We start from the raw sequence: 23,275 nt of genomic DNA on the forward strand, positions 1-23,275 counted from the left end.
GGGGGTGGTTGGGAGCGCTGCTGTAGCAAGTGGGGATCCTGGTAGTGGCCCAGTAATGCATTATAAATCAACAGTATCATCAATTGCACTAATCCCCGTTGAAAAGAGCAGTGTGAGGAAAATCACAAGTGCGGGAGTGAGGTCTGTTTTGTGAAAAAAAAAAAAAAATAGGGGAAAACTGGGTGCATGTAAGTATTTCGCTCATTGCATTTTGCAAACCAGATGCTCTTGAGGACAGATGTTAGGAAAATCAACGTTTTGTGACACTGAGCAGTGGTTTAGGTGGAACACAGGGTCAAATAGTTCTGAGAGGTTTCAAGAACCAATACCCCTTGAAATGGGTGGAAAAAGAGTGGGATAAGTTAATAAAATAATAGTTCTGCCGCATATATAGCCTAATTCATAGTGTGTTATAGCAGGTTTAACTCAGTGGACTTAAATCAGTTCAATTAGTGTAATGATGAAAGTACATAAGGATAAATTTCTTTTCAATGTATTTAATTACCGCAACTTTTTCTTACATTTGGTTTGAATTGTAGATGCTGAAGTAATGGAGGATTTTATTTCATCTGTGCATTCTACAGTTAGAAGAAAAATAGCACTGGCTCTCCATTTGTTATGTCACCAGATAATATAGATACCCTGTGTTGTATAATCTACCTGGAGATGTTATCTTTTCAGCAAAGGGGCTGCTAACAGTAATTTATCAGGAAAAAATGGAAAACAACTATATTTTCCGAAGTATCTTAACTGTTTTATAGATGAGTGAGGTTCTAGCGACAAGGGAGGCAAGGGTTCTGGTTATTCTTTATTACTGTGCATTGGGTTTTGAATAATAACATGAAAGATAAAAGAATGGAACAATTTTTTAAATATTTTTTTTTGTGCAGAAAGCCAGGCCTTCATTTACATCTGAATTTCACAGTGAGTAGAAACTGCTTTTCCCAGCCTCTGAACATGTCTCACATAAAGGCTAACCACATTGTAGTCCTTAGTGACTACAGTGATTATTTTTTATTTAGTTCAGTTGAATATTTTGAAGGTAACAGCTCGTGGGAGCCTCTGAGCTCTGCTTTCTTAGCAATGAAATAGAGGTTTCTTTGTTTTATTTCCTTTGAGTGAAATTATTACCTCAGCCTTCACTTTCATGCTAGTGATTCAAATACGAAACAAAGGAAATCCTCATGTACTTTCTTTGTAAAAGCTATTCATAAGAAACATCTTTGATTTAAACATAGCAAATAAATATATGTGCTTGAAAAGGCTGAGATCTGTTAGTGTTGTTAAACTGAAGACTCCTGTTTACCTACAGAGTAGGTATTGTGCAAAGAGCTGGAATTAGACCTTCCTTTCCCTGGCTCACTATTGACCTTAACCGAGACCGCTCATGTTCAGTGTTTGTAGAGCTGAGATGTTTTCTGTGATCTTTTCATAGAACTTCTCTGATTCAGAAATTATTAATCTGTTGAAGAGTAGAGAGCAATCAGGAGCTGAATTGAGACTGTTACAAAGTGAACAATGTAATTAACAAAGCATCTAGACAATGGGCCTGTTATGGGTAATTAATTTGTGCAAGTTAAAGTTTAAGAATCCCTGCAGAAATATTAGGCAGTATTTTAAAACGTGGTGCTTGATCTGATAAATTTAGTTAATGGCCTGTGAAAGCAATTTTTGAATTTGCAGATTCTGTGAAGGAAACATACAAAGAGTAGAGTTTGCAGCAATTTTTTTGCCAAATGTATTCCTGGTCTCTTGCATAACATGAATTCTTCCCACATTTTCAGAAACTGATTTCAACACCTTCACATTCTTTTCTTTTAAATAGAAAAAAATGCTTTGTAAGTTATTTGAATGTTTTGAAATATTCAGGTTTCAAGTGAAAGCTGAATTTTGCAATCTAGTTAAATATTTTGAAATTCATTTTCTTGTTGCTTGCTATTTGCTATTTACTGATTAGTTGCTTTTATTTTGATTTACAGATAGCTCTTAAACACAAGTGGTAGCTTTATATGTGCCTTCACTGGGTACATATAAATTTTAGAATTAGACTTCCCAGTTATATTCTCACTTCTAGGAAGTCAAATTAATTTTCTAGTATTGTAGCAAATATTTGTAACTTTTCCCCCATTACAGAAATCAATGGCTAAATTAACCCAAATGTAACCTGTTCACAAAAGACCTGACTGGAATTGTTTTCATTTTGTATCTAAGTAGGGTTGACTCCTCTCTCTGTATGTTCATTTTTAGCTGAAGGAGGTTGGCTACTGTGTAGGTGTATTCTTCATTTTGAGGAACAATTGTGCAATATACTCTGCTTTCTGTTCATGAACTAAATAATAAGTGAGTAGCAATATGCTGCTTATCTTCTGCTATCAGGAGTAAAAGGATTAGATGGGTAGAGATTCTCCATCCTTTTAGAACATTGTTCTTGGGGTAAAGCCTAGCATATCCTCTCTTACACAGAGTGAAAAAGTAAATACTTTGTCTAACTCATCCAGGTAAGAAAATAGCCCTCAAATAGTACTACAGTTCTCTTGCTTTCATCTAGCATTCTTTCAATTATTTTAAATTCAGTACAATGGGAAAAAAGAAAAAAAAAAATCACCAAAGGACTTAAAAGCTCTTGGTATGAGTAACAATGCACATGTGAGAAACAAAAGGTTAAAACTCAATCGACTCTGAATGTAGTACATATACAAACTATTGAATTCAAGTTGAATTCTCATGCGAGTATTAAATGACAGTGCAGCCCTGAATTGACCCTTTAGGAAGGAAACAATACAAATAATAGTGTGTTTGATACCAAGAATGCACTATATATGAGCATGCAAGCATTTGAACTTCATAAAGGGAAAGAAAGCAGAAAAGATGAAGGCAGTTAAAAAGGTGAAGAGGGCATCTAAGAGAACAGAAAAAGGATGCATCACATAATGTCATCTGATTTATCTTGGTATGTTATTCTTCACCTTGAAAGCTGTCTGCGGATGACAAAAAGTAGCTGGTCCAGAACATTATTTAATCTGAAATATCTGTTTGATGGAAGACCATTTCAACACCCTCAGTTGTCCTGATTAAAAATGTTAGATGGCTTCAATGTTTGATTCTTGCCTTTTGCTATAATTGGCATTAAGAATATAAAATGCAAAGGCTATTCCTTGGATCTTCAAACGTGTAAACAAAACCCATGAAATAAATCTGGTTAAACCATTCTGCTAGAAGTTGCTAAGTAAATCTTCCTACTCTCTCTCCTAAACCATTTATTGAGTTTAATTTCACTTAACTATGTGCACTTTCTTAGGCAGTACAATGGCTCTCAAAATGTTTTCCCAAGACTACAGTTTAATGATACAAAGCATTTGGCAGCGATAGTCCAGCTATGATTGTTCTTGACTGCTCAATCCCCAGTAGTGGTATATAATACCTCTCAGTTTGAGGATTTGATCTGGTTTTAAAAGCCTGCAAAAAAGCAGGGGTTGGCGGAGAGGCAAAAACAAATGGCCAGATGTGGGAGGGTGGGAAAGGAAACACTTGGGAATTAATGAACTCGATTTCCTCACTGAGGAAAAAGTCTATGCAACATGGGTCTGCAACAATGTGACAAGAATTTCATACTTAGGGCATTTAGGAACATCCTAGCGTTTTGGGGGTTTTTTGGAAAAAGGAAGATCAGAGATCTAATTCACACAGAAAAGACTACTAATTGTGGGAGTGGTCATTCAAGTTTATTATTTATTGAACATGTGCTGTACAGGAATATTGCTCTCTTTAGGTGTTACAGGCACCCAGTGCTAACCTCTGAAGCTACTTAAGTTCTGAAAGTTCACCAAAAAAGCTGAACTTTCAAAGGCAGAATAGGTGAGACAGGATTGAAGCAGCAGGAGGGGAAGAGAAACCATATTTCATGGTGTAAGACAAGGAAATTGTAGGAACAAACAGTCCATAACATAGCTAATAGTAAATGGTAGAATGGGAAAAAAAAAAATTCAATAAAGCACTCTAAGTGTACAAGTTGTCTATACAATTTAGTAGAAGTTTTTATACTGGCAATTGATTTAGAAATGCAAAGCAAAAATGCAGGCACAAAGTATTGGCTTCAGTAAGTGAGGTATTTGGTTTAATGGGAAGAAAGAAAAGCCTAGGAGAAAACTCTGGTCCTGTATCACCCATAAAAGCATTAGCTTTTGTCATGCGTGGATACTATAAAGTGTCAAAAGCTGTGTATCCCTCCTTGAATTTGTTACCATCATCAAGAATCAAAGGCCAGCAGAAGGGCAGGAAATGAAATGTATGAAAGTGCACTTCATGCTTTGTATTTATACATTAATAGCTGGGTCGCAAGAGTTCATTACGTGGCTACTGCAGAGAACAGAATGAAGGAGTAAAAATCTCAGGGTTTGAGCCATCTGCAATGCAGGCGGAATTCTGGTGTTATTTTTGTTACTTAAATAAGATGTAGTGACCTGAGTACTTTCAGATGGATTTCTTGCTGCTTGAGAGGATAATCTTAGTATTTTTAAAAGCACCTTTTTTCTAATAAAACAAATACATGTGAGAATTGAGCTTGACTCTATAATCAGGCCTTGATTGGGATAGTTTAGTAGTAATGCATTCCACCTAAAAGTTTGAGAATAGTAGTTTCATGGGTAGGCATAGAGAGACACAATGTCTGGTTTTCTGCTACTTTCAAGTGATTTCAAGAACTGTAAAACTACTACTGTAGGAATTAAGTTATTTTACTTCTGCTATAATTCAAATGGAGTTGAGTAGCAAGGGCAGTTTCTATACAAAAGATATACTTTGAGAATGGCAAAACACAGGCTCTGTTTGAAGACTGGACAATTCTAAGTCTTCTAAAACGAATGAAAACAAGGAGGGATAAATAAAAAAGAAAATGAGGATACACTTGAGGAAGGACTAAGCACTGTGATCTTCAGTCTTGCAAAAAAAAGTCCAATCTAAGCAAAAAGCTTGAAGGTTTTTCAGCCCATACCCTATATAGGATTCAGGTGCAAAAGGAATTATATCTCAACAAGTGCAAAGAAAAGCAGGAGGTTGCAGGAACAAAAGGAGTTGTATCTTAACAAGCGCAAAGAAAAGTTACTACTAAAACTTCCTCTGCTCCAAGTGAAATTTAGAATTCAATATAAAATGACACTTCCTGGAGAAGTACTAATAGGAAACATAATATGTTGCTTTACTTGGCTGACAGAGCAGAAAAGAAACTTAGAGGACTCATTCTGTTTTTTTCTTAAAGGCTAAATTGGGAGAAGAAAGGGGTAAATGTTGAACATATTGACTGACATATCTTGTAACCTGTGAGCACAGCTCAATGTATAGAACAATATGCCTTCTTTTGCTTATCTGGCACAAAAAGTTTAATATTTGCTCTCTTCTTTCCTCAACAGGGGTGAGAGTTACAGCTTTAAAAGTTTCCGAGTGAAGTGGTGTATTGGGTCTCTGTGTCCTGCGGTCAGCAGCTCTGAGCCACCGCTCACGGCGGGGTCTGGCTGCATTGTACTGATGAAGCCGGATTATAGCGCCAGGTGGGAGGATTGGTTTTCACTGGGAGAAAGAAGAATGAGCTCCTCTAATGCACCAGTACAGTGGAGGGCTGAGCACAAGTAAGTAACTGTCCTTTGAAGCTTTTTTCTTTTGGTGATCAAACTCCCTGTTTAAATGCTTACGTTATACTTATCAAGAAAGCCACTAGCTTAAACATTTTTTTCTAATTTACAATACTATTTCCACCTCCTTCACCAAGACACTCGATTTCCAAGACACTATTTTAGAAAGGAAAAATTTAGCAATAAGGTATATTTTATTATGGAAAGACATTATGCAGAAAATCAATTAAACAGGCGTATTCTGGAACATTTTCTAATGGTATGTTACTATTATCAGATGGTTTATTATCCATTTATTGCGACTGTTGACATTAACAGTGACTGCTAAACATAACTTGTGGAAAATGAAAAGAAAATAAGTTCTGCATGATTTTGTCAAATATTGTATTAAATGCTAAGTGAAGCTTTATACAAGCATTCTCTTGCACAAATTTTTCAGTACCCTGACCCATTTCAACAAAGAAATTTCCTTTGATTACAGTACTGAGTGAATACTAGAAAAATGTAAATTAACATTGATTTTATCTGTTTTCACATCTGAATTTGAAGCAGAACAAGTGTAAAATATCTTGTTACAAAGTAAATAGTTAATATTATGACTTTTTTCATACTATAAATAACACAAACACCCAACTCTTGCTAGTAAAATCAAAACTTTACATTATTTATTGATATCTATCTGTACAAACTACATTAAAATACTAGCTTTAATGGTATAAATTAATGCAACTAAACTGGGAAATGCAGAAAAGTAGAATTGATGCTTGTGCTACCTTATCTCCTTTTTTTTAAGTTACCTGATTTTACAGTAGCTTTTCTGCCTCTGCAGAAGTTTGGAAGGGCTCCCTCTTTTTCTCAGGGTCTGGAGCGGCAGCTACAAGATAGTAAAATGCCTTTCTGAATATTACTGTTGGTTAATTGCAAATGAAAAAAACACAAGAAAAGGTGCATGTCTATCAGTCAGCCACGTTATTCTGGCACACTGCAGAATCAGCATTAAGCAATGCCCCTTTGTCCTAAAAACCAAGGAAAAAAAAACAGTGGGAAAGGTTATGGTGTTTTAAAAATACCTGGTATAAAGAACTTGCAGGGGTGCTGCAGGTCATCAGATTTTCTTGTTTAATGTTGAAACACTTAACAATTAAGTCTTCTTTTAATGACTTGCATAATACTAATGTTATCTGAATTGCACAGCAATTCATGTACTAGAAGATAAGATCTGTTAGAATTAGAAAGATACCAGAGAATATTAGAAAGATATCAGAAAGATATCAGGCAGTCATGTGAGCGTGTGCACAGCACCCAGAACCACCCCGACTGCTGGGAGCTAGAGCTTCCTTCTTCAAATACACACATGCATGGATGTCATTTGTTCTTAAGGTGAAAGATCCCAGTGTCACTCAAATCAGGGCTTAAGAGCTTTTCAGTCAAATTATTCATCTGACCTAGAAGCTGAGATCAGATAATAGTGCTTAATGAACATATTAATTAAACTGCAAGCAGGTGCTCAGCGAGTTTCCATGTTACCACTGTGGGTTGTACCTTGCTGTTCTCATGCTGTCTAGAATAATAATTTTTAAACATTACATGCTCTCTCTCTGAATGCAGTCGGGTAAATTGATGCTGTTGCCCTCTTGCATTTGGTAAATCTTAAGGTTGTACACCCACCCCACTCTAAAAGGAAAAAAGAGCATCCAAGGTACCTAACTTCATTGTAACAGATCCATGGGATTTAAAAAAAATACTGGTAAATATGCTGATTAATCACCAAACAGAAATTAGGTCTCACTGTTTTTCTGTCTTCATGAAATATTCTGAGGGGTCTGCAGGGGGTTATGCCTCCCTCTGAAATGACTACCACTGACTTGGGGCTTGTAAAGAACAGGGGCACTTCAATCTGATCGAGACATCATTAGTTGCAAGCAGTGCAAAGCTTAAATCTGTTTTAAGTGGAAAAGCCAATTTCAGTCCTCTGAGGAATCTATTAATCATCTAATGAAAAAACACAGAGGTTTTCGGTTTTGGGGTTGGTTTTTTTTGTTCATTTTTACTGCCGAGCTGCATGTCAATAACGCTACTGTGCATCGACTTCCACAGCACTTGAAGTAATTTATTAGAGGCATAGACTCATCTACCGTGCTACAGTACTTCCAGGAACAGTCAGAAAGAAAAACTCACCTACAAAGCATATTGCTCCCCCTTCTCCTTCTTTCTGCCAACAGACTAGGAAAAGGTAGTACTGCTATAATGATATATAATGAGGCAATACTACTGTAGTTATTACAGGATTTATTCACAATACTCCCGCTAGTGACCATCAATAAAGAGGCATTAATTTGCTCTGTATCTGCCAAATCATTAGGAAAAAACTGGCAGCTGGTGCTGCTTTGCCCTTTACACAGAAGAGGGAAGAATTAGGTGTAAAAGTCACATTTACTACCCCAGGCAGGTGCTACCAGCACAGCCAGGGCATTGCACAGGGCAAGTCAGATGTTTGAACCTTTAAGAATCACAAGTTACTGTTGGAAAAAATGGCAAGGTCAAATCCTACTCTGTGTACCACTGATTTGATATTCCTTATTTCCAGCTTTAAACCAATGTGTGGTGGCGTAAACATTTTGTCTGTTGCTTCACTTCAGAGATGCCTGTAGTGATCACTGAAGTAAACCCTGAGCATCAGACACCAGAACTTCGCAATGACACGAACCAAGTAAGTATCTGGTTTATCTATTAGACTGAAGAAAAAGAACTGTTGTATAACTTCAAAGGTTCTTTTACACTCTTAATTGTTTCCATCTGATATAGATCAGCTTCTTTGTCTGCAGATTAGAAAATGCTGATTGTTTTCATGAGCAGAAAATGTCATTCTCTTGTGAAAGGTAACTTGCAACACTACAAGGTAAGAAATTGTTGTGAATGTTTATTTTAAATGCACAACATAATAAGCTGATACTGGCCTTGCCAGTTTGAAAAGGAAAAAAGATGCAGCTGATGAGTTTGTGAGTCTGTTAAGAACATGGTAGGCCTTTGCAGAAAAAACATGTGGGTAGTGGCGGTTGCCAACAGCGGTACGGCCAGTTGTGCTGCTCCACAACTCGCCGGAGCTGCATGATGGGATCCCTCCACTGGGCAACTGGAACCCACTAAAGTAAAAAAAAATAAATAAAAAAAATCTAAGTTTTAGAAACATGTTCAAACGTCTCAAAGAATCTCCATGTCTGTAAATAAATTTTATTCTATTTATCTCCAAAGCCATTTTCATGAATTAACAAAAACCCACTTACAAAAGAGATCTTATATTTATTAGATATTTTTATTACAACTTTTATAATAAGACAAATACAGAAAAACTGGACCCAGTGTATCAGTTATTTTTTTCATATTTATATTTTTAATACATTCAATATTTCTATAAATTCAGATATTTTCATTATGGACTTTTATAAAAGTGTATCTGCTTCAAATCACTATGCAATTTTCCAAAACATCATATTGTCTACTGCAAGAAATTTTCACTGGATTTCTACCGCTGTTTTTAACAGATCACTTCATGGTAGGAAACTCCCTATCTGGAAGTATTTTGCAATTGATTAAATCCCTCTAAATTTCATACTTGTAAAATTTCTGACCTGCTTGAAGTGTTTCACTGACTGCAATATAAAAGCCTCTTCAAGTTGTATATAATTTGTGGATTTATTATACCATCAAAGTGGCAAGATTTATTATATTTAAGGTGGTGTTTTAAATTAAATTATTTCATCGGTCAATTTTTAGTCCATGTGACCACTTATATTGAAGTCAGTTGCATCACTAATTAAAACATTCAGTAGCTATACATATACTGTTAACTCAGTCTGAATGTGCAATATTACATACACAAACTTGACAGACACTTTAATTTTTTGTCCTGGTTTCAGCTGAGATATAGTTTATTTTCTTTCTAGTGGCTGCTGCGTTTTCAGATTTGAGAGGAATGTTAATAATGTATATTGTTTTAGTTGTTGCTAAATGATATCAAGGACTTTTTTCAGTCTACCATAGAAGCAGAGAAGGAGCATAGACAGTGGAATATTCCATACCATGGACATCATGGTATATAAATGGGGGTTGGCCAGGGGTTGAGGGGGGAATCCGTGATCTCTTCTTGGGATGGGATGGACAACCAACCCGGGCGTTTCATAACACCAAATTAACGCATTATTAAAGCCTGCATATTCTAGCTACAGTGCGTGAAGCAGACACCAGTCACACCATTTTGAATATTAGCATAACAAAACATTTATTGCCTGGTGGGTTTTTGAATATGAAAATCCTATTTGCTCTTAAAATAGCTTCTGCAAAAAGCCACACAACCCAGGCCCTGATAAACATTCACACCTATAAATTACATCCATTACTGGAAGAATTTTAATACAGTAGCCTTTTACCAAAAAATATACATTTTCCATAAAATCAAAAAATAAAATATCTGAAAGTGTTCTGTGATAAATCTAGAAAAAGAGAAGGAATCCAGACTTAAAAGTTAAATTCTGCTCTCACATACACAATTTAAATTGAAACCAACGCATAGTATTTGTACAGCTGACAGAAGAATTTGACTCAGTCTGCAAGATTAAAATGCAAAGATTATCAAAAGTATGCAAACTCTTATTTCAGGAGTTTAACTTTGTCCTTTAAAACTTTAAATTTGGGATTGTTATTCACTTTCTTATTAAATATGACTAGAATATCCTCTTCTGATTTGTGATGTTCACCAGCCACTGCGTAATATTGAGCTATAACCTGCACAAAGACAGAGGAACGGTTTTGAGTTAGTAAAGATGGTTCCACGTTAAGCTATAATACATTTGTGTTACTGTATGAAAAGTAGCATGGAATCTATTATGCTATTATTCCTTCACAGAATTAGCACTGAATTTCTTCTGTAGTCCAGTAAGCAATAAAGAACATGTCCCTCAGTTGACGTTCTGTCAATTGATACTTTGTTAAATGATGTCAAACTTTTTTGCTGATGTGGGGCAGGATTTTGATGAACTTAAGCATTACAGAAAGAAACGCACAAGACCAAAAGAGGTTAAAAAAAAAGCATGCTGTACCTTTTTTCTTAGTTTTTTAATTGAAATTTCGTTGTCTGGAGCCTGTTTCAGAACAGCTTTGATGGTTCCTTTCCAATTGAATTTACCTAGAAAATAATTACGTGTACAACATCATTAGTAAAATCAGATATTTCCAAGTCATCATCTCCAGCACAAACCAACCTTTAATCTCCTAATTTTGGAACCAGTTCACCTACCAGAAGAGTTCATTGTTATCTTACTAACCCTACAACAGCAGGGTGTCTTAACCATAAAGTCAGGCTAAGATTATAATGGGAAAGACGTGAAGAACCAACATAGGACCTGAACAGCTCAGGTCAGGATTGTTTTTACTCAACTTCAGTGCTTCAGCTATTAAGCAACAACTCCTACGTAATGCAGGAATAGTTGGGAAGATCCTAATAACTATCTATACTCCCCCTTTGAGAATACCTTTGTCTGTTCCCACATTTTCTTCGTTGCCATCGGTGTTTTCTGTTTCCATGTCTTCTGAAATGTTTTCAGTTTTCATTCTTTTTGTTGTGATATGAGGTTCCTCTAGAGATAAACATACACAAAAAGTTGTAAAACCAGAAGAAAACTTCTGACAGGACTTAAAGTTTCTGTTCTTGTAACGCAAGCTTGTATTTGCTAAAAAGTTCAGACTGTGAAACCAGTGTTAAAAAAATAATCTAATTTGTATATGTAACTTACGACTTAAAAACATTCTACTAAAGTAGATTATTAAGCTTGAAGGCATTGAGAGAAAGCATCTTGAAAACAAACATGAATGTAAGGTGTAGGATGGATACCTTCTGCATGTTTATGTTTGCGTTTCTTTACGTTTGTTTCCACTTCTATTTCAGGCTGATGGCTGTTTCCATTTATTTCAAATTCATTCTCCGAGCTCTCCTTTCCTTTTTTGGACTTTTTACTCTTTTTTACTTCTGTCTGGTTTTCTAATTTCAAGTCTTTTTTCTCCTTCTTTTTGTTCTTTTGTCTTTCTTCTTTTCGTTCTCTCTTATTCTTTTTCCTCTCAATTTTATCATCTGCGATTCCATTTTCTTCTGCTATTGCTTTTTCCGCAGTTTCTGCAGATTGCCTCTCTTCCTTCTGTTTTGGTTTATCTTGTTCTTTTTCACTTGAGATCTTTTGTTGAAAGACAGATTATTACAATTTTTATATGCCTTTTTTTGACATGCTACTTTTCACTACTACATCATTCATGAAGACGACAAATATCCTGAATTCAGTTAAATTGCTTACACGTGGTGACACCACTTACCTGAAAAATAGCACTAAGCAGTGTGGCTGATTCATGTTTTAACTTAACAGCCTAAATGCTAATTGCCTTAACATCACAGAAGAAATGCTATTTTACAGCATATATTATTTCAACTTGAAATGTATTTTTTTAACATATTTGCTAAATGTAGTAAGGGAGAGACAACTCTTTGTTTTAGGCAGACAAAAATACAGCATATTGCAGCAAAATACAGGACCTACCCCCAAATATACAGCCCTTGAAGAATAATCTTAGCTTTGGGATCCAGTTCCCTGTCTTGGGATGTGTCTAGGACAACAAACTATTACTGCCTGATGTCAACAAAGGCAGTGCTGGTTGTTTTAATTGTACTTTTCTCACTGTAACATATTGGTTTTCTTTCAATGTTCCTGGTCTTATAATAATTTTTTTGTAGAAGAATTAATACATTAATGAGCATTTTTATCTTTAAATTTCAATTTTAATAATTACAAGTGAACTACAATTACGTAACGTATTGGTTTTCTTTTAATGTTCCTGGTCTTATAATAATTTTCTTGTAGAAGAATTAATACATTAATGAACATTTTTATCTTTAAATTAAAATTTAATTTTAATAATTACAAGTGAACTACAATTACTGAAGTGTTAATGTAGCTATTTAGAAAGAGAATACATGTTTATACAAGCAACTTAATACCAATATGTTTTTGTAAAGAGTAATTTCAATTCAATTTGAATTTCACTTAAAAACTTTGAGTACATACACTTCGAGGTATGTATTACAAAGAATATCTTGAGATGTTTTTAAGAACTCTTAAAGGTGTGTTGAAACAATCTGAGCAAGAAAGCTGGGATAGATATTTTTCTTTAATGATATATTCTATGGAAAATTCAAATTGTTTACTTGTATTTAAATAAAATAATTGTTCAGATTCAATTTTTTTTTGTAAAAAACATAAGCTTAAATCAAGTGGGAACTGCTCATGGCTTTAGTTAAGTTGTATTGACACAGAATTAATGTTCCAGTAAGACAATGTACTTGAAATTCAGTGCCCAGAGTTAAGTTGGTTTTTTTTAAAGGATTTGAACATAAAATAATCTCTTTCCTTCCTTGCCAAAACAAACACTTATCTCTTTCCTTCCTTGCCTCTTGTATTTAGATTCTTCAGAAAAACTACAAATAGATTTAACTGGGATCACCAAATCAGGAAAATGAAGCCTGATCAAAAAGGGATTAACGTCAAAGCTGTGCCTGCGCTCTTCCTCAAAAGGAGCTGCTGGGAGGGCAAGAGGAATCTTTACATCTACAGAGAAGTAAGGTGCTGTAACAGCTTTCTAGTAGCAGTAATAGACATAATCAATTAAAACAACACCCTACCAAAACATGCCAGGGTAGTAGTGAAATAGCAAAGAATAAGGCGCTGAGAAAAAAGGTCAGTGTGAGTCCACAATTTGAACGAAAGAGTAAGACCAGTGTGTAGTAAGAAAAAGGTCAGTGTGAGTCCACAATTTGAACACAGAAGACGGGGGAATTTGCACCACAAACTGGACGATCTCATCTCTCTCCACTAAAAAATAGGTAAACGAGGTGCCGTTAGTTAATTTCCCCCTCCAATACACATTACAGGGGGAATTTGCACCAGAAACTGGAGGATCTTATCTCCACTAATAAAATAGGTAAACAAGGTGCTGTTAGTTAATTTCCCCCTCCAATACACATTAATTTGAGAGCAAATTTCTGACAAGATGTTTTATTCCTTCTTAGTGTTTGGTAAAAGGTTGGAACCAAACTTAAAGATAGTGTTTTTATATTTTTTTATATTAATAGCATAAAGTTAAATTAGCCTTCTGATTATCCTGTCGCAGTTGTGTCACTGTGTCGAAGTTTTTAATTGCAACCTGCCCAGTATAACAACTACTTCAGCAACAGCATACACCCCAAATTAGCAATTAGTCTAGGAATGTTACCTTATAACATAATCCATTGTAACAATGGGAGACAGTATTTCTCCTAACATACACCCCAAATTGGCAATTAGTCTAGGAATGTTACCTTATAACATAATCCATTGTAACAATGGGAGACAGTATTTCTCCTAACATCTGCAAAGGGAGTCTGAAAGGTTTTCCTTCTAGCATTTTTTACCAAATTCCTGTTTGTACGATGTTGTAACCTCCAACTTAACTTACATTTCTGGTTGCTTCGGAGAAAATATCCCACACCTGGTCTTGCAAAGTGCTGTCACTGATTCTCAAACTGTTCTTCATCCAATTCTGTGCAACAGAAAAAACAATAACTGAAAAGGTGCAGCTCTGGGGTTTTTTATTGATTACCAATTTTCCTTTAAGAATCGCTTCTTCTGATTAAGATCTGGTTAGATCTTTACTCTCTATGAATCTCTTTAACCTCCATGCGAAATTGTTTCGCATAATGCCTGCGTGCTGTTATGAGGCTCTACCATACCTCTCAATTGCCCCACCAACAGTAATCCAGAAGATGTAAAGATGTAAATATATAAAAAAGATAATCCTCAAGCTTCTTAATACAGCTGGTTTTGTTAAAGTCCCACTAGTATAAAAAAGATAATCCTTCCTAATACAGCTGGTTTTGTTAAAGTCCCACTAAACTTTCTGACAGTTCCCATGAGTTAAAAACTTAAGGATCTGATCTTATTTATGTACTGGACAGATGGTCGTGCACCTAAATGGATACTTTAGTTTATTTCAGAAAAGTAACATTTAAGCAAATATCTCAATGCAAACATTTGAAAGTTGTTTGGGCTATTGCAGGAGTTCCTGCTGAAAATAAAAACAAAGCCATAAATTTCTACTTATAATATGCTCACACTATCAGCAACTTTAAGGAATGTGGAATTCTAAGTAAAACCTAACGTAAAGATATTTGCATTGCAGTGAAAATCCCAGGGAAGCTGCATTAATAAATTGGAACAATGAACTGCAAAAACTTTTGATCTTCCATTGCAACATATCTTACCAAAAAGAAACAAGCTTCTTGACAATATCACTTTCCCTGCTTGAAACATTCATTTTGGAGAAAAGTATTCTAACCTTCAGATCCCTAGCAGCAATTTCACTGCAGCTCTATTAAGTTTTATTTGAAGGCTTTGGAAGCAATTGTGATATTTTCTCAGCCTCACAACCTGAGGAACAGAACAGGGAGGCAGGGGGGGAAGGCCAGCTGGTCAGTAATTCTTTACTGATACCACATGAAATATTTGGGATTTGTTTTGGCTGTGATGCTGATGCAAAATTTAGCGAAGCATCCAATGTGGGAGATTCTGTGAGAATGCTGAGCAACAGGAAAACTCTCAGAACAGTATCTTGCTTTTACCAGGAAAACACAAAGCCATAGAAATAAGAATCCTTTAAAAGTATGTCTAAGAATTTGGACACACAATAGAAATTGCAAACTGAGAAAAAGAAAGGTATTAAAAAAACCCCAACAGACTTCCAGCTGAAGATTAAGTTTGAATGCTGAGTCTCTGGCTTAGTACTTAAAATGTCACAGAGAGTCCTTTTAAGCAAGATGTATTTTACAAACACTGCCTATTTGAAACTCAGCTATTGCACCATCTATTTACCAATGCCCAAATAAGCATATGTCCCACCTTTGCTCAAAGAGCACTTGCTAAGAAAGTCTATTTTTAATATCATTGCTACTAATCTCTATTAAAACATACCTGAAACTTTACTTTTTTTCTTGGAATATTATCAAAGACACGCATTTGCTCCAGAATGTTCCGCACTTTAGGGCTTATGTTTGGCTTCTTCATTACTTCATGAATTTTCTGAATGAAGAAAACCAGAATTAAATCAGCAAAACAGCACAACAATCAAATGGTACGCAAGGCAGAAACATGCTGGACAGAAGTCACCCAGTACCCACAGACTGTAGAGCCTGCTCGAAAGAACCGTTCAATACGCATGGGAAAAACACTAACCTGTGGTTTTATCATAGATCAAAGTTATCTATATACGTATTTATACCTATATAGTAAGCAGAGGCAAGCAGGACTGTTCACCAATGCTTGCTGATGTACAAGTTACAACTTATAAACTTTTAAAAGTAAAGTCACATAGGAGGTTCTTGCAGTGTGAAGACCTGTATTAAGAGAAGCAATTGTCAACTGATTGACTTTACAAACCTCTGGAGTTAATTATGAAAAAGAAGGCTAACTTTGAGGCCACAGATTGACATGCATTTCTTGTGGCAGCAGTGCCAGTTTCAACAACCATTAATCCCCATAAAGCTCAGGCATATTCCTTTGCTACAGGTGCCAGAACAAGAGAATGGAGGTTGGACCAGGGCCTGGAAGAGCACTGCTGCTTGGTGGGGAAAAAGGGTTCTGAGCTTCCCATTACTTCAAGATGTAGCAATTGGACTGTAAAGGCTTCCTGTACTTCTGAAAATCTGTTTATTGAAAGGTTTTGTGATATGTTAAGACTACCAGAAAAGGACACGCTATAATAATCCCTCACCTCTCTGCACAGGAGGAAGGCTAACAGTTTTCATAAGCGGTACAATTCACATTATACTGCCTTCCAACCACGTACTCAAACAACGTTCAATCTCAACAATCGCAATAATCTGTTTACTTCAATGTTACTATTCATATTCCTTGACTATGCATATAGCTTAGTACTTTGTTAGATTGTGTTCTAAGATAGAAACCAACAAATCCATGGATAAAGGTGATCTCATTAATTATACCTAATGGGGTTTTGAAAGCGCGTTTGAGAGTTCCTTCCTAAAACCTTTAAAGGAAACTAACAGCCCTAAGAGGGTAGGTTCTTGCACAGGATAAATAACTACCTAAAGGCTAGGACAGGAAGGGTAGGAGAGATTTCCACCCATGCTGGAGCCTCTGCTGTTGAAGACATTTATAAAATATCTGAAAAGAAGGCAGGAAAATTTTCCTAATTATATGAAGCTACTCAGGATGAAGACTGTGAAGAATTCCAGAAAGACCTTAAGAGAATGATTGACTAGGTAATAAAAAGGTGAATTATATTCAGCCCAAATTAATGAAAAGCCATCCTAACTTCACATCTAAAATCATAGAATTATAGAAATGGCAGTCTTTAAGATAACCACTGGAGCTCGGACACAAGATCTTGGGCTTAAAATAGTCAGTTCCATGAAAATGCCAGCACAATGATCAGCAGCTGTCAAAAAAAAAGTAGTAGGTAACTGACAAAAATCCTAAAGAAAGGAATAAAGAAGGACATAGAAAACATCATTACGACGTGGAGTAAATCTATAGTTCATCCATATCCTCAACAGTTCTTGTAACCTCATTTCACAAGGATACAGTAGAACTGGGAAGACTTCAGAGGTCCAAAGACATAATTTACATATGAAGAACAACTGAGCAGGGTTTCACAAGGATACAGTAGAACTGGACTTCAGAGGTCCAAAGATATAATTTACATATGAAGAACAACTGAGCAGGACAGGACTTCTCAGCCTGAAACAGAGACGATGAGATGGGAGGGACACCAGCCAGAGGTCTACAAAAGCATATGGGCCATGAAGAGGGTGGACAATGATCAATGGTTCGTGTGCAAGAACTAGGGAATGTCAAATCAAACTAGTAGGAGACACACTCAAAACAACCAAAAGGTGTGTTTCTTACCAGGAAAAGCAATAGACCTACCAAGAAATTGCCAAAAGAAAGCTGTGGATATTGGGAAAAAGAGATCTCTGCTTTGATCCAGTATAGCCTCTCTTGTGTCTTCAATGATAATAAACAATAGTTAAACCTTACCTGAATCCACTCCTGTTGCTTAACATCTCCTTTGTTAGTTTTGGCTTCAAAATCTTTTCCACCATATTTCTGGTCTTCACTTACACACCTCACGTGTTCCTTATAATCGTCACCCCTGAAAACAGGAGATTTTTAACTGTAGTTCACTAAAGTGTTTCAGTCCTTCAAAGTATGCAAGACTTGTGTAGTCAACAAACTGAAGTACCAGATGACAGCATCTAACATTTAAACCTTAATACTGTCAGCGCTTATATGAATAAAGTTCGACGTGCTTGTAAGAGTGCTGACATTTCTGTGTGCTACAGCCTTCAGTGGCAATCTCTGATCTGCAAAATCAGATCTGAGTCTTCATTATGCTCCTACTTTTAGAATGACTCTACAACTTATTAGTATTCTGGTTTGAGGACACTTCTGCACATTTGTACACGAGACACATGCACAGCTATTAACGCACACCTGTGTTTTACTACTCACATTGACATGCTTTAAAATTACAAAAGCAGGTGAAAAAATGCTTGCAAAACCTAATTCCTAAATATAGATATATTCTAATACGGTAGTGTGGTTCTGACCGATGTGTAAGTGCCCCCCGAAAGGAGTGAAGAACATAGATATTAATCTTTTGTCAATTAGTTATTGAGAAATATAATCATTATTTGAGAACAATCTTATTTTCTTATGCAAATTCATATACTTATATTTCGAAAGCAGATAATTGCACTGCTTTGTTCTGAGAAGTGACAATCAAATTTGGAATTTTTGATGTTCTTGCCAATCTCACTCCCTCTCCAGCAGCAGAATAAGTAACAGCTGCTGGTCAACAGAAGATGAAAGCACCGTCACTTATCACTATAGAAGAAGAAATTGCAACTCTGCTGTGTGGTTTCGTTGCACTTGTGGTTCAAACTTGGATGATGAAGCTTGAAATTACATGAAAAAGTGTATAATTGTTAAATTTATACACGTTTGCTATTTTAAATTTCAAAACTTGATTCTAATACACCAATAGGGAAATTTGTGACAACCACCGCAGAGCGAGCAAGGCTATTTCCCACCCTTCACCTACCAGAAATCCTTGCCGCAGTCCATGCAGGAGAGGCACTGACAGCTCCTGCAGATGTTCACATGTTTTTCAACTTGTGCTTTCTTCACAGATTCCCCGCAGGCGTTGCACGTGAAAACCACCATGTCGGCGGGCGGTCAGTAGCTCCCGGGAAACGGGTACAAATCTGCTTCCTCCCCGCGCCAGCACAGCCCTAGAAACACAAGAAGGTGAACTCGATTTTATAACTTGAGAGAACTTGGGATGGCCGAGGAGAAAACACAAACTGTGAGTTCCCCGAGAGGAATTCCAAGCAGCTTGATTTCCACGGGGAAAGGTTCATGGAATTGCTGGAGTTGGAAGGGACCTTCTAGAGATCCTCTACTCCAACTTCCCGCCACAGCAGCCTTGTCCACAGCCCATAAACGCTCGCTTTGCCCGATACCTCGGGCACAAGGGGAACCGCTCACCCCGAAACTAGCTACCCCCCCTCACCCCGTGCCGACACACGTCCCAGGCGGCCGTTCACGCTTCCCCTCCGGCCCTCCCGTCCCTCTCCCCGCCGCACACCCGTCTCGGCCGGGCACAGGCCAGCGCTGCCACGGAGGCGGAGGAAGGGGGGGGGGCGGCCGATCTGCTCCACCGCCCCCGGGCACCCCAGCTCCTCCCGGGGGGGCGGGCAGGCCGCTGCCATGCCGCCTCACGCCGCTCCCCGGTACCGCTACCTGCCCTCTAACCGCACCCCCCCCGCCCCGCACCTCAACCGCCGCTCCGCGCGGCACGTGCCACCCCGCCACCTCCGTCACTCCCCGCCGCCGCCGCCCCGCAGCGGAAGCGGAAGAGGAAGGAGCGGAAGCGGAAGGCTGAGTCCGATGCCGCTGGTGGGGCTTGGGCAGCCGCGCAGGGATGGAGCTGGAGCTGTGGGGCGGCCGGAGCCGGGAAGAGCTGAGTGGGGCCGGCTCCTTCCTTTCAGCCGCTCTCCCCGCCTCTGCCAGGCCGGGCCGCGCCGCCTTCCCCCAGCTGAGCCCGTGTGGTGGCCGCGTCTTCCCGCCGCGCCGGTTGGGGCTCGGCCTGTCCTCAGCCCCGGCCCCCTGCAGCAGCGGCTGCTTGAGCCCCGTTACCGCACCCCCGCCTTGCTCCGCCTGCGGTGTCTCCGCGCCTTGCCGCGGTGCCCGGCCTTGTCTTCTGAGGCAATCCCTTCCTCCGTAGCCCTTCTCCCTGCTCCGCCTCCAGCCGGAGCTGTAGCCGGGCAAGGCTGAGGGGAGCTTGAAATGGCAGCTTAAGCATAAACGGCGCCTGTATCACTGGGGTTCCTCTTGCTGGGGAGCAGCTCAGCGTGTCACCTTCTCCCAAGGGAGACAGGCACCTGATGCCTGAGAGGGTGCGAGTTCAGGGGTTGTTAAAGTACCTCCAAGGTGCCGTGGTGGGAGACGTGCCCAAAGAAAGCAGTTCTGTGGCAAACAGATGTGGTTTCCTTATTTTAAAGCCTGGTTTAAAACCCATGATCATAAATAGGAAAAAAAAAAGTACAATATCACAGCCCACTTTAATCCAACAGGAGGCAGTGGGTCACAGAGTAACAGCATAAACTGAAATGTGGAGCTTTTCAGTGCTCATGAGAACTGAGAATGGGGGCAACCGCTTTCTTCTTGTATTTAACCCAAGGTGGTTTTTCTGCTTCGTTGATTAGAAGATTAGAAGTTTTAATTGTCTTGGAATTTTCTTTTATATTTACAAGGGAGCATTTTCATCTTTTTCCCAAAAAAAGGAAGTATAAAACTGAATGTGTGGGGATGTTACTTGTTTTCCCTTCAACCTGTTCAAAGAAGTCTTTTCTAAAAGAGACTTTACATTGTATTAAACGAAAAAAAAAATAATACCATACTAACTTATCTAAAGAATCAGATCCACGTGGGAAATGTGTTTAGCTACAACAGCAAGAAATATGGCATAAAAAAAATGTTACTACAGTGTTCTTTTCAATTTAGAGTGTTCAGTCTACAAATGCTATTGATTTTGTAGGTGTTACATGTTTTTGCCTTAGAATCTAATTGTTGAAGTTTTCTAAATTGCTTTTTGTTGTTGTTACGGAGTTCAGTTTATTGGCAGCAACATTAGCACATTTTTGTGGAAGGTCTTTGTTGTAAGCGAAACTTGATTAAAATCGATATTTCCTGTATACATTGCTGTATTTCTACTGGTGAGCAATACTGTGACTCATCTTTAATCAGAAAAATGTCATTAGAGCTCACATGGCAGGTGTGAACTGAAGTCTGTTTCCTTTGGGAGCTAAAACAAACTGTAAAAATGTTCTTCGTATTCTAAATTCATTTTGCGATTTAATATTTAAAATTCATCTTAGCATTTTATTTCATTGTAGGTAATTTAAGTGATTTTCTAGCATGGACACTGTTGCTAGCCATAGTTGTCATCTTCTCCAGCAGCTACATGAACAGCGCATTCAGGGGCTTCTCTGTGACTGCATGCTGGTGGTAAAAGGTGTCTGCTTCAAAGCACACAAAAATGTATTAGCTGCTTTCAGTCAATATTTCAGGTATGTGATGGAAAATTCTTCCTTTAAAACAGTGAAGTAAATGCTGTTGGTTGAGGTTTTCTCTGAGAAGGGTATCTTTTTCTGATAGTTGCAGACTAAGTAACTGTTTGAGTGTAAGAGGAAAAATTTTTCCAGCTATAATTGTGTATCAAATATTTAATCTAATTAAAAACTGTGGCAATCCTAATTTCTTTTCCAGATAATACATAGTTAACTACTACATAGTTTGAGTTTGGCATTTTCTTGATCCTTACTTGCTTACTGTGCCTCATATAATGGATTCTGGCATCAACCTACATTCAGTATTTCAGAATGAGAAGGTAACAGTTTACAAGGAGGATAGTGGAGTACACTAAACAGAGCCAGATAAGGGATATAATTGATGAAACTTCACATTATCCATTTCCAGATCATGTGAATTGTTCCGTCAGTTATATATTAAAAATAAAACGTAAGTATATAGGTTCTTATTGCATCTCTTATTTAGAACAGATTCTCAGAGAGACAGCGTGTGTGTTTTGAAGTATACAGGTGGCCTGTGAAGCCAAATCACTGTTTTCTTCTCCCTCTGTGTAGCCCTCATTGATCCCCCAAATTTTGGGAGATGTTTGATCTCTCAACTTAGTGTTTTATGTTAGTTATGAGTAAGCTGTTAGATCTGGCAGTATTTAGACCTTGCTTCTTGAAACATCTCTAAAGCTTGACTACCAATTTTTATGTAAGAAAATGATTTTTATGTTATGACCAGGGAAAAAAGCTGAGAGGTTTTTTCCTTTTTCTCTTCTAGTGTTGTGATCCTGATGCTGAAGTGAACTTATGCTCAAAAGACTGAATTTTTAAAATAGTTTAAAAGAACTAGGTGTCCAACTCTTGCTGAAATTCTATAGGATATAAGTGACTAATTAATTTAGACTCTTAACCCAGATCTGTTTATTTTAGTTGTGGTTTTAATTTAAATAGTATGGGCTGGATTTATGAAAGAATTTGGATGTGGGCACCACCTTCAGAGTAGCATGTAGGTATGAGGGTAGGACAACTTAAGTATGGGGATGCATCTGAAAATGCATTTCTAAAGTTTAAACCTAGACTCTCATTTGCTTAAGATTCAGAGCTCAGTGATACTATGTCCACCTAATTTGAGAGTCAACCCACGGAGAGGAATCATCAAGTTTAGGGCATTTCCTAGTGTAGGAAAATAGCTACATAGGTGTGACCTGACCCCATTTATATATTGTTGTTTACTGTGAGAGTATGAGGTTAGAGACTGGGGGGTTTACTGGAAAGGTGTGGAGTTCCTGACTGAGGCAGAGGATGAACCCACTTAATCTAGGACTGGTGATGTGTGTGAGGAGCTACAGCTCTGACGCTAAGAATACTTTACATCAAATAGTAAGAAATTTATGAATTCAGGCACTTTAAGGATTCAATGACAATTCAGTGGGTGTTGCCGAACTGCTGTTTTAGGCTCATGTGCCTGTACTTTTCGTTATTCTTTTGCTTGGTTCTCATTCTGTAACAGAAAAAATACTTTTTTCCGATTGTAAGACATACATTGAAAATAATGCCATCTTCTTGTTTACTGTTACTGTCCTCTCACCTACTTGTGGAGAAATAACCAATAATAACTTCAGTAAAGTTTACTGATAAAGTTTGATGGACAAGCATAGCTGCCAGAAGAGAATAGTTTAGCTGATTTTTGAGGTCTGTTTTCTTTTTGCTAGAAAATTTCTTGTGTCCTGTTTCATTTGCCATGACAGAAGGAGAAACACCATTCTAAGTCAACCAACCTTTGCAAATTGTCCATAAATGCACCCCTGTACCTAATATGTAAAGAACATTGGATAGGAAACCGCAGATATAGGGTGTGATTTCAAAACATTAAAAAATAGAAAATTAAAGTTATATAAAGGGTAATTTACTTTGA

General features: G+C 37.6%; 2 protein-coding genes across 3 annotated transcripts in view; both read right to left on the bottom strand.

The window, feature by feature from the left end:
- TMEM128 (transmembrane protein 128) overlaps positions 1 to 5,513 on the bottom strand; it is a 14,301-nt gene extending 8,788 nt beyond the window's left edge. The window contains exons 1-2 of the mRNA XM_014966698.1: positions 5,419 to 5,513; positions 1,377 to 1,462 (exon numbers count right to left, since the gene is read on the bottom strand). Coding sequence (XP_014822184.1) covers positions 1,377 to 1,462; positions 5,419 to 5,513 — 181 coding nt within the window. The remainder of the gene's footprint in view (positions 1 to 1,376; positions 1,463 to 5,418) is intronic.
- A 3,405-nt stretch (positions 5,514 to 8,918) lies between these two features.
- The window catches only part of LYAR (Ly1 antibody reactive), a 21,869-nt gene continuing 7,512 nt past the window's right edge, over positions 8,919 to 23,275 (bottom strand). Inside the window, exons 1-9 of one of the 2 annotated variants that reach the window (XM_014936123.1) lie at positions 19,556 to 19,618; positions 18,822 to 19,011; positions 17,756 to 17,870; positions 15,668 to 15,775; positions 14,157 to 14,240; positions 11,512 to 11,848; positions 11,153 to 11,257; positions 10,721 to 10,806; positions 8,919 to 10,406 (exon numbers count right to left, since the gene is read on the bottom strand). In XM_014936123.1, the coding sequence (XP_014791609.1) occupies positions 10,272 to 10,406; positions 10,721 to 10,806; positions 11,153 to 11,257; positions 11,512 to 11,848; positions 14,157 to 14,240; positions 15,668 to 15,775; positions 17,756 to 17,870; positions 18,822 to 18,943 (1,092 nt within the window). In that variant the 5' untranslated portion in view covers positions 18,944 to 19,011; positions 19,556 to 19,618 and the 3' untranslated portion in view covers positions 8,919 to 10,271. Of the gene's footprint in view, positions 10,407 to 10,720; positions 10,807 to 11,152; positions 11,258 to 11,511; positions 11,849 to 14,156; positions 14,241 to 15,667; positions 15,776 to 17,755; positions 17,871 to 18,821; positions 19,012 to 19,555; positions 19,619 to 23,275 lie in introns of those variants that run through there. The other variant, XM_014936122.1, reaches the window with a different exon arrangement.

Source organism: Calidris pugnax, unplaced genomic scaffold (genome assembly GCF_001431845.1).
Source record: "Calidris pugnax isolate Ruff unplaced genomic scaffold, ASM143184v1 scaffold14, whole genome shotgun sequence".
Taxonomy (NCBI): Eukaryota; Metazoa; Chordata; class Aves; order Charadriiformes; family Scolopacidae; genus Calidris; species Calidris pugnax.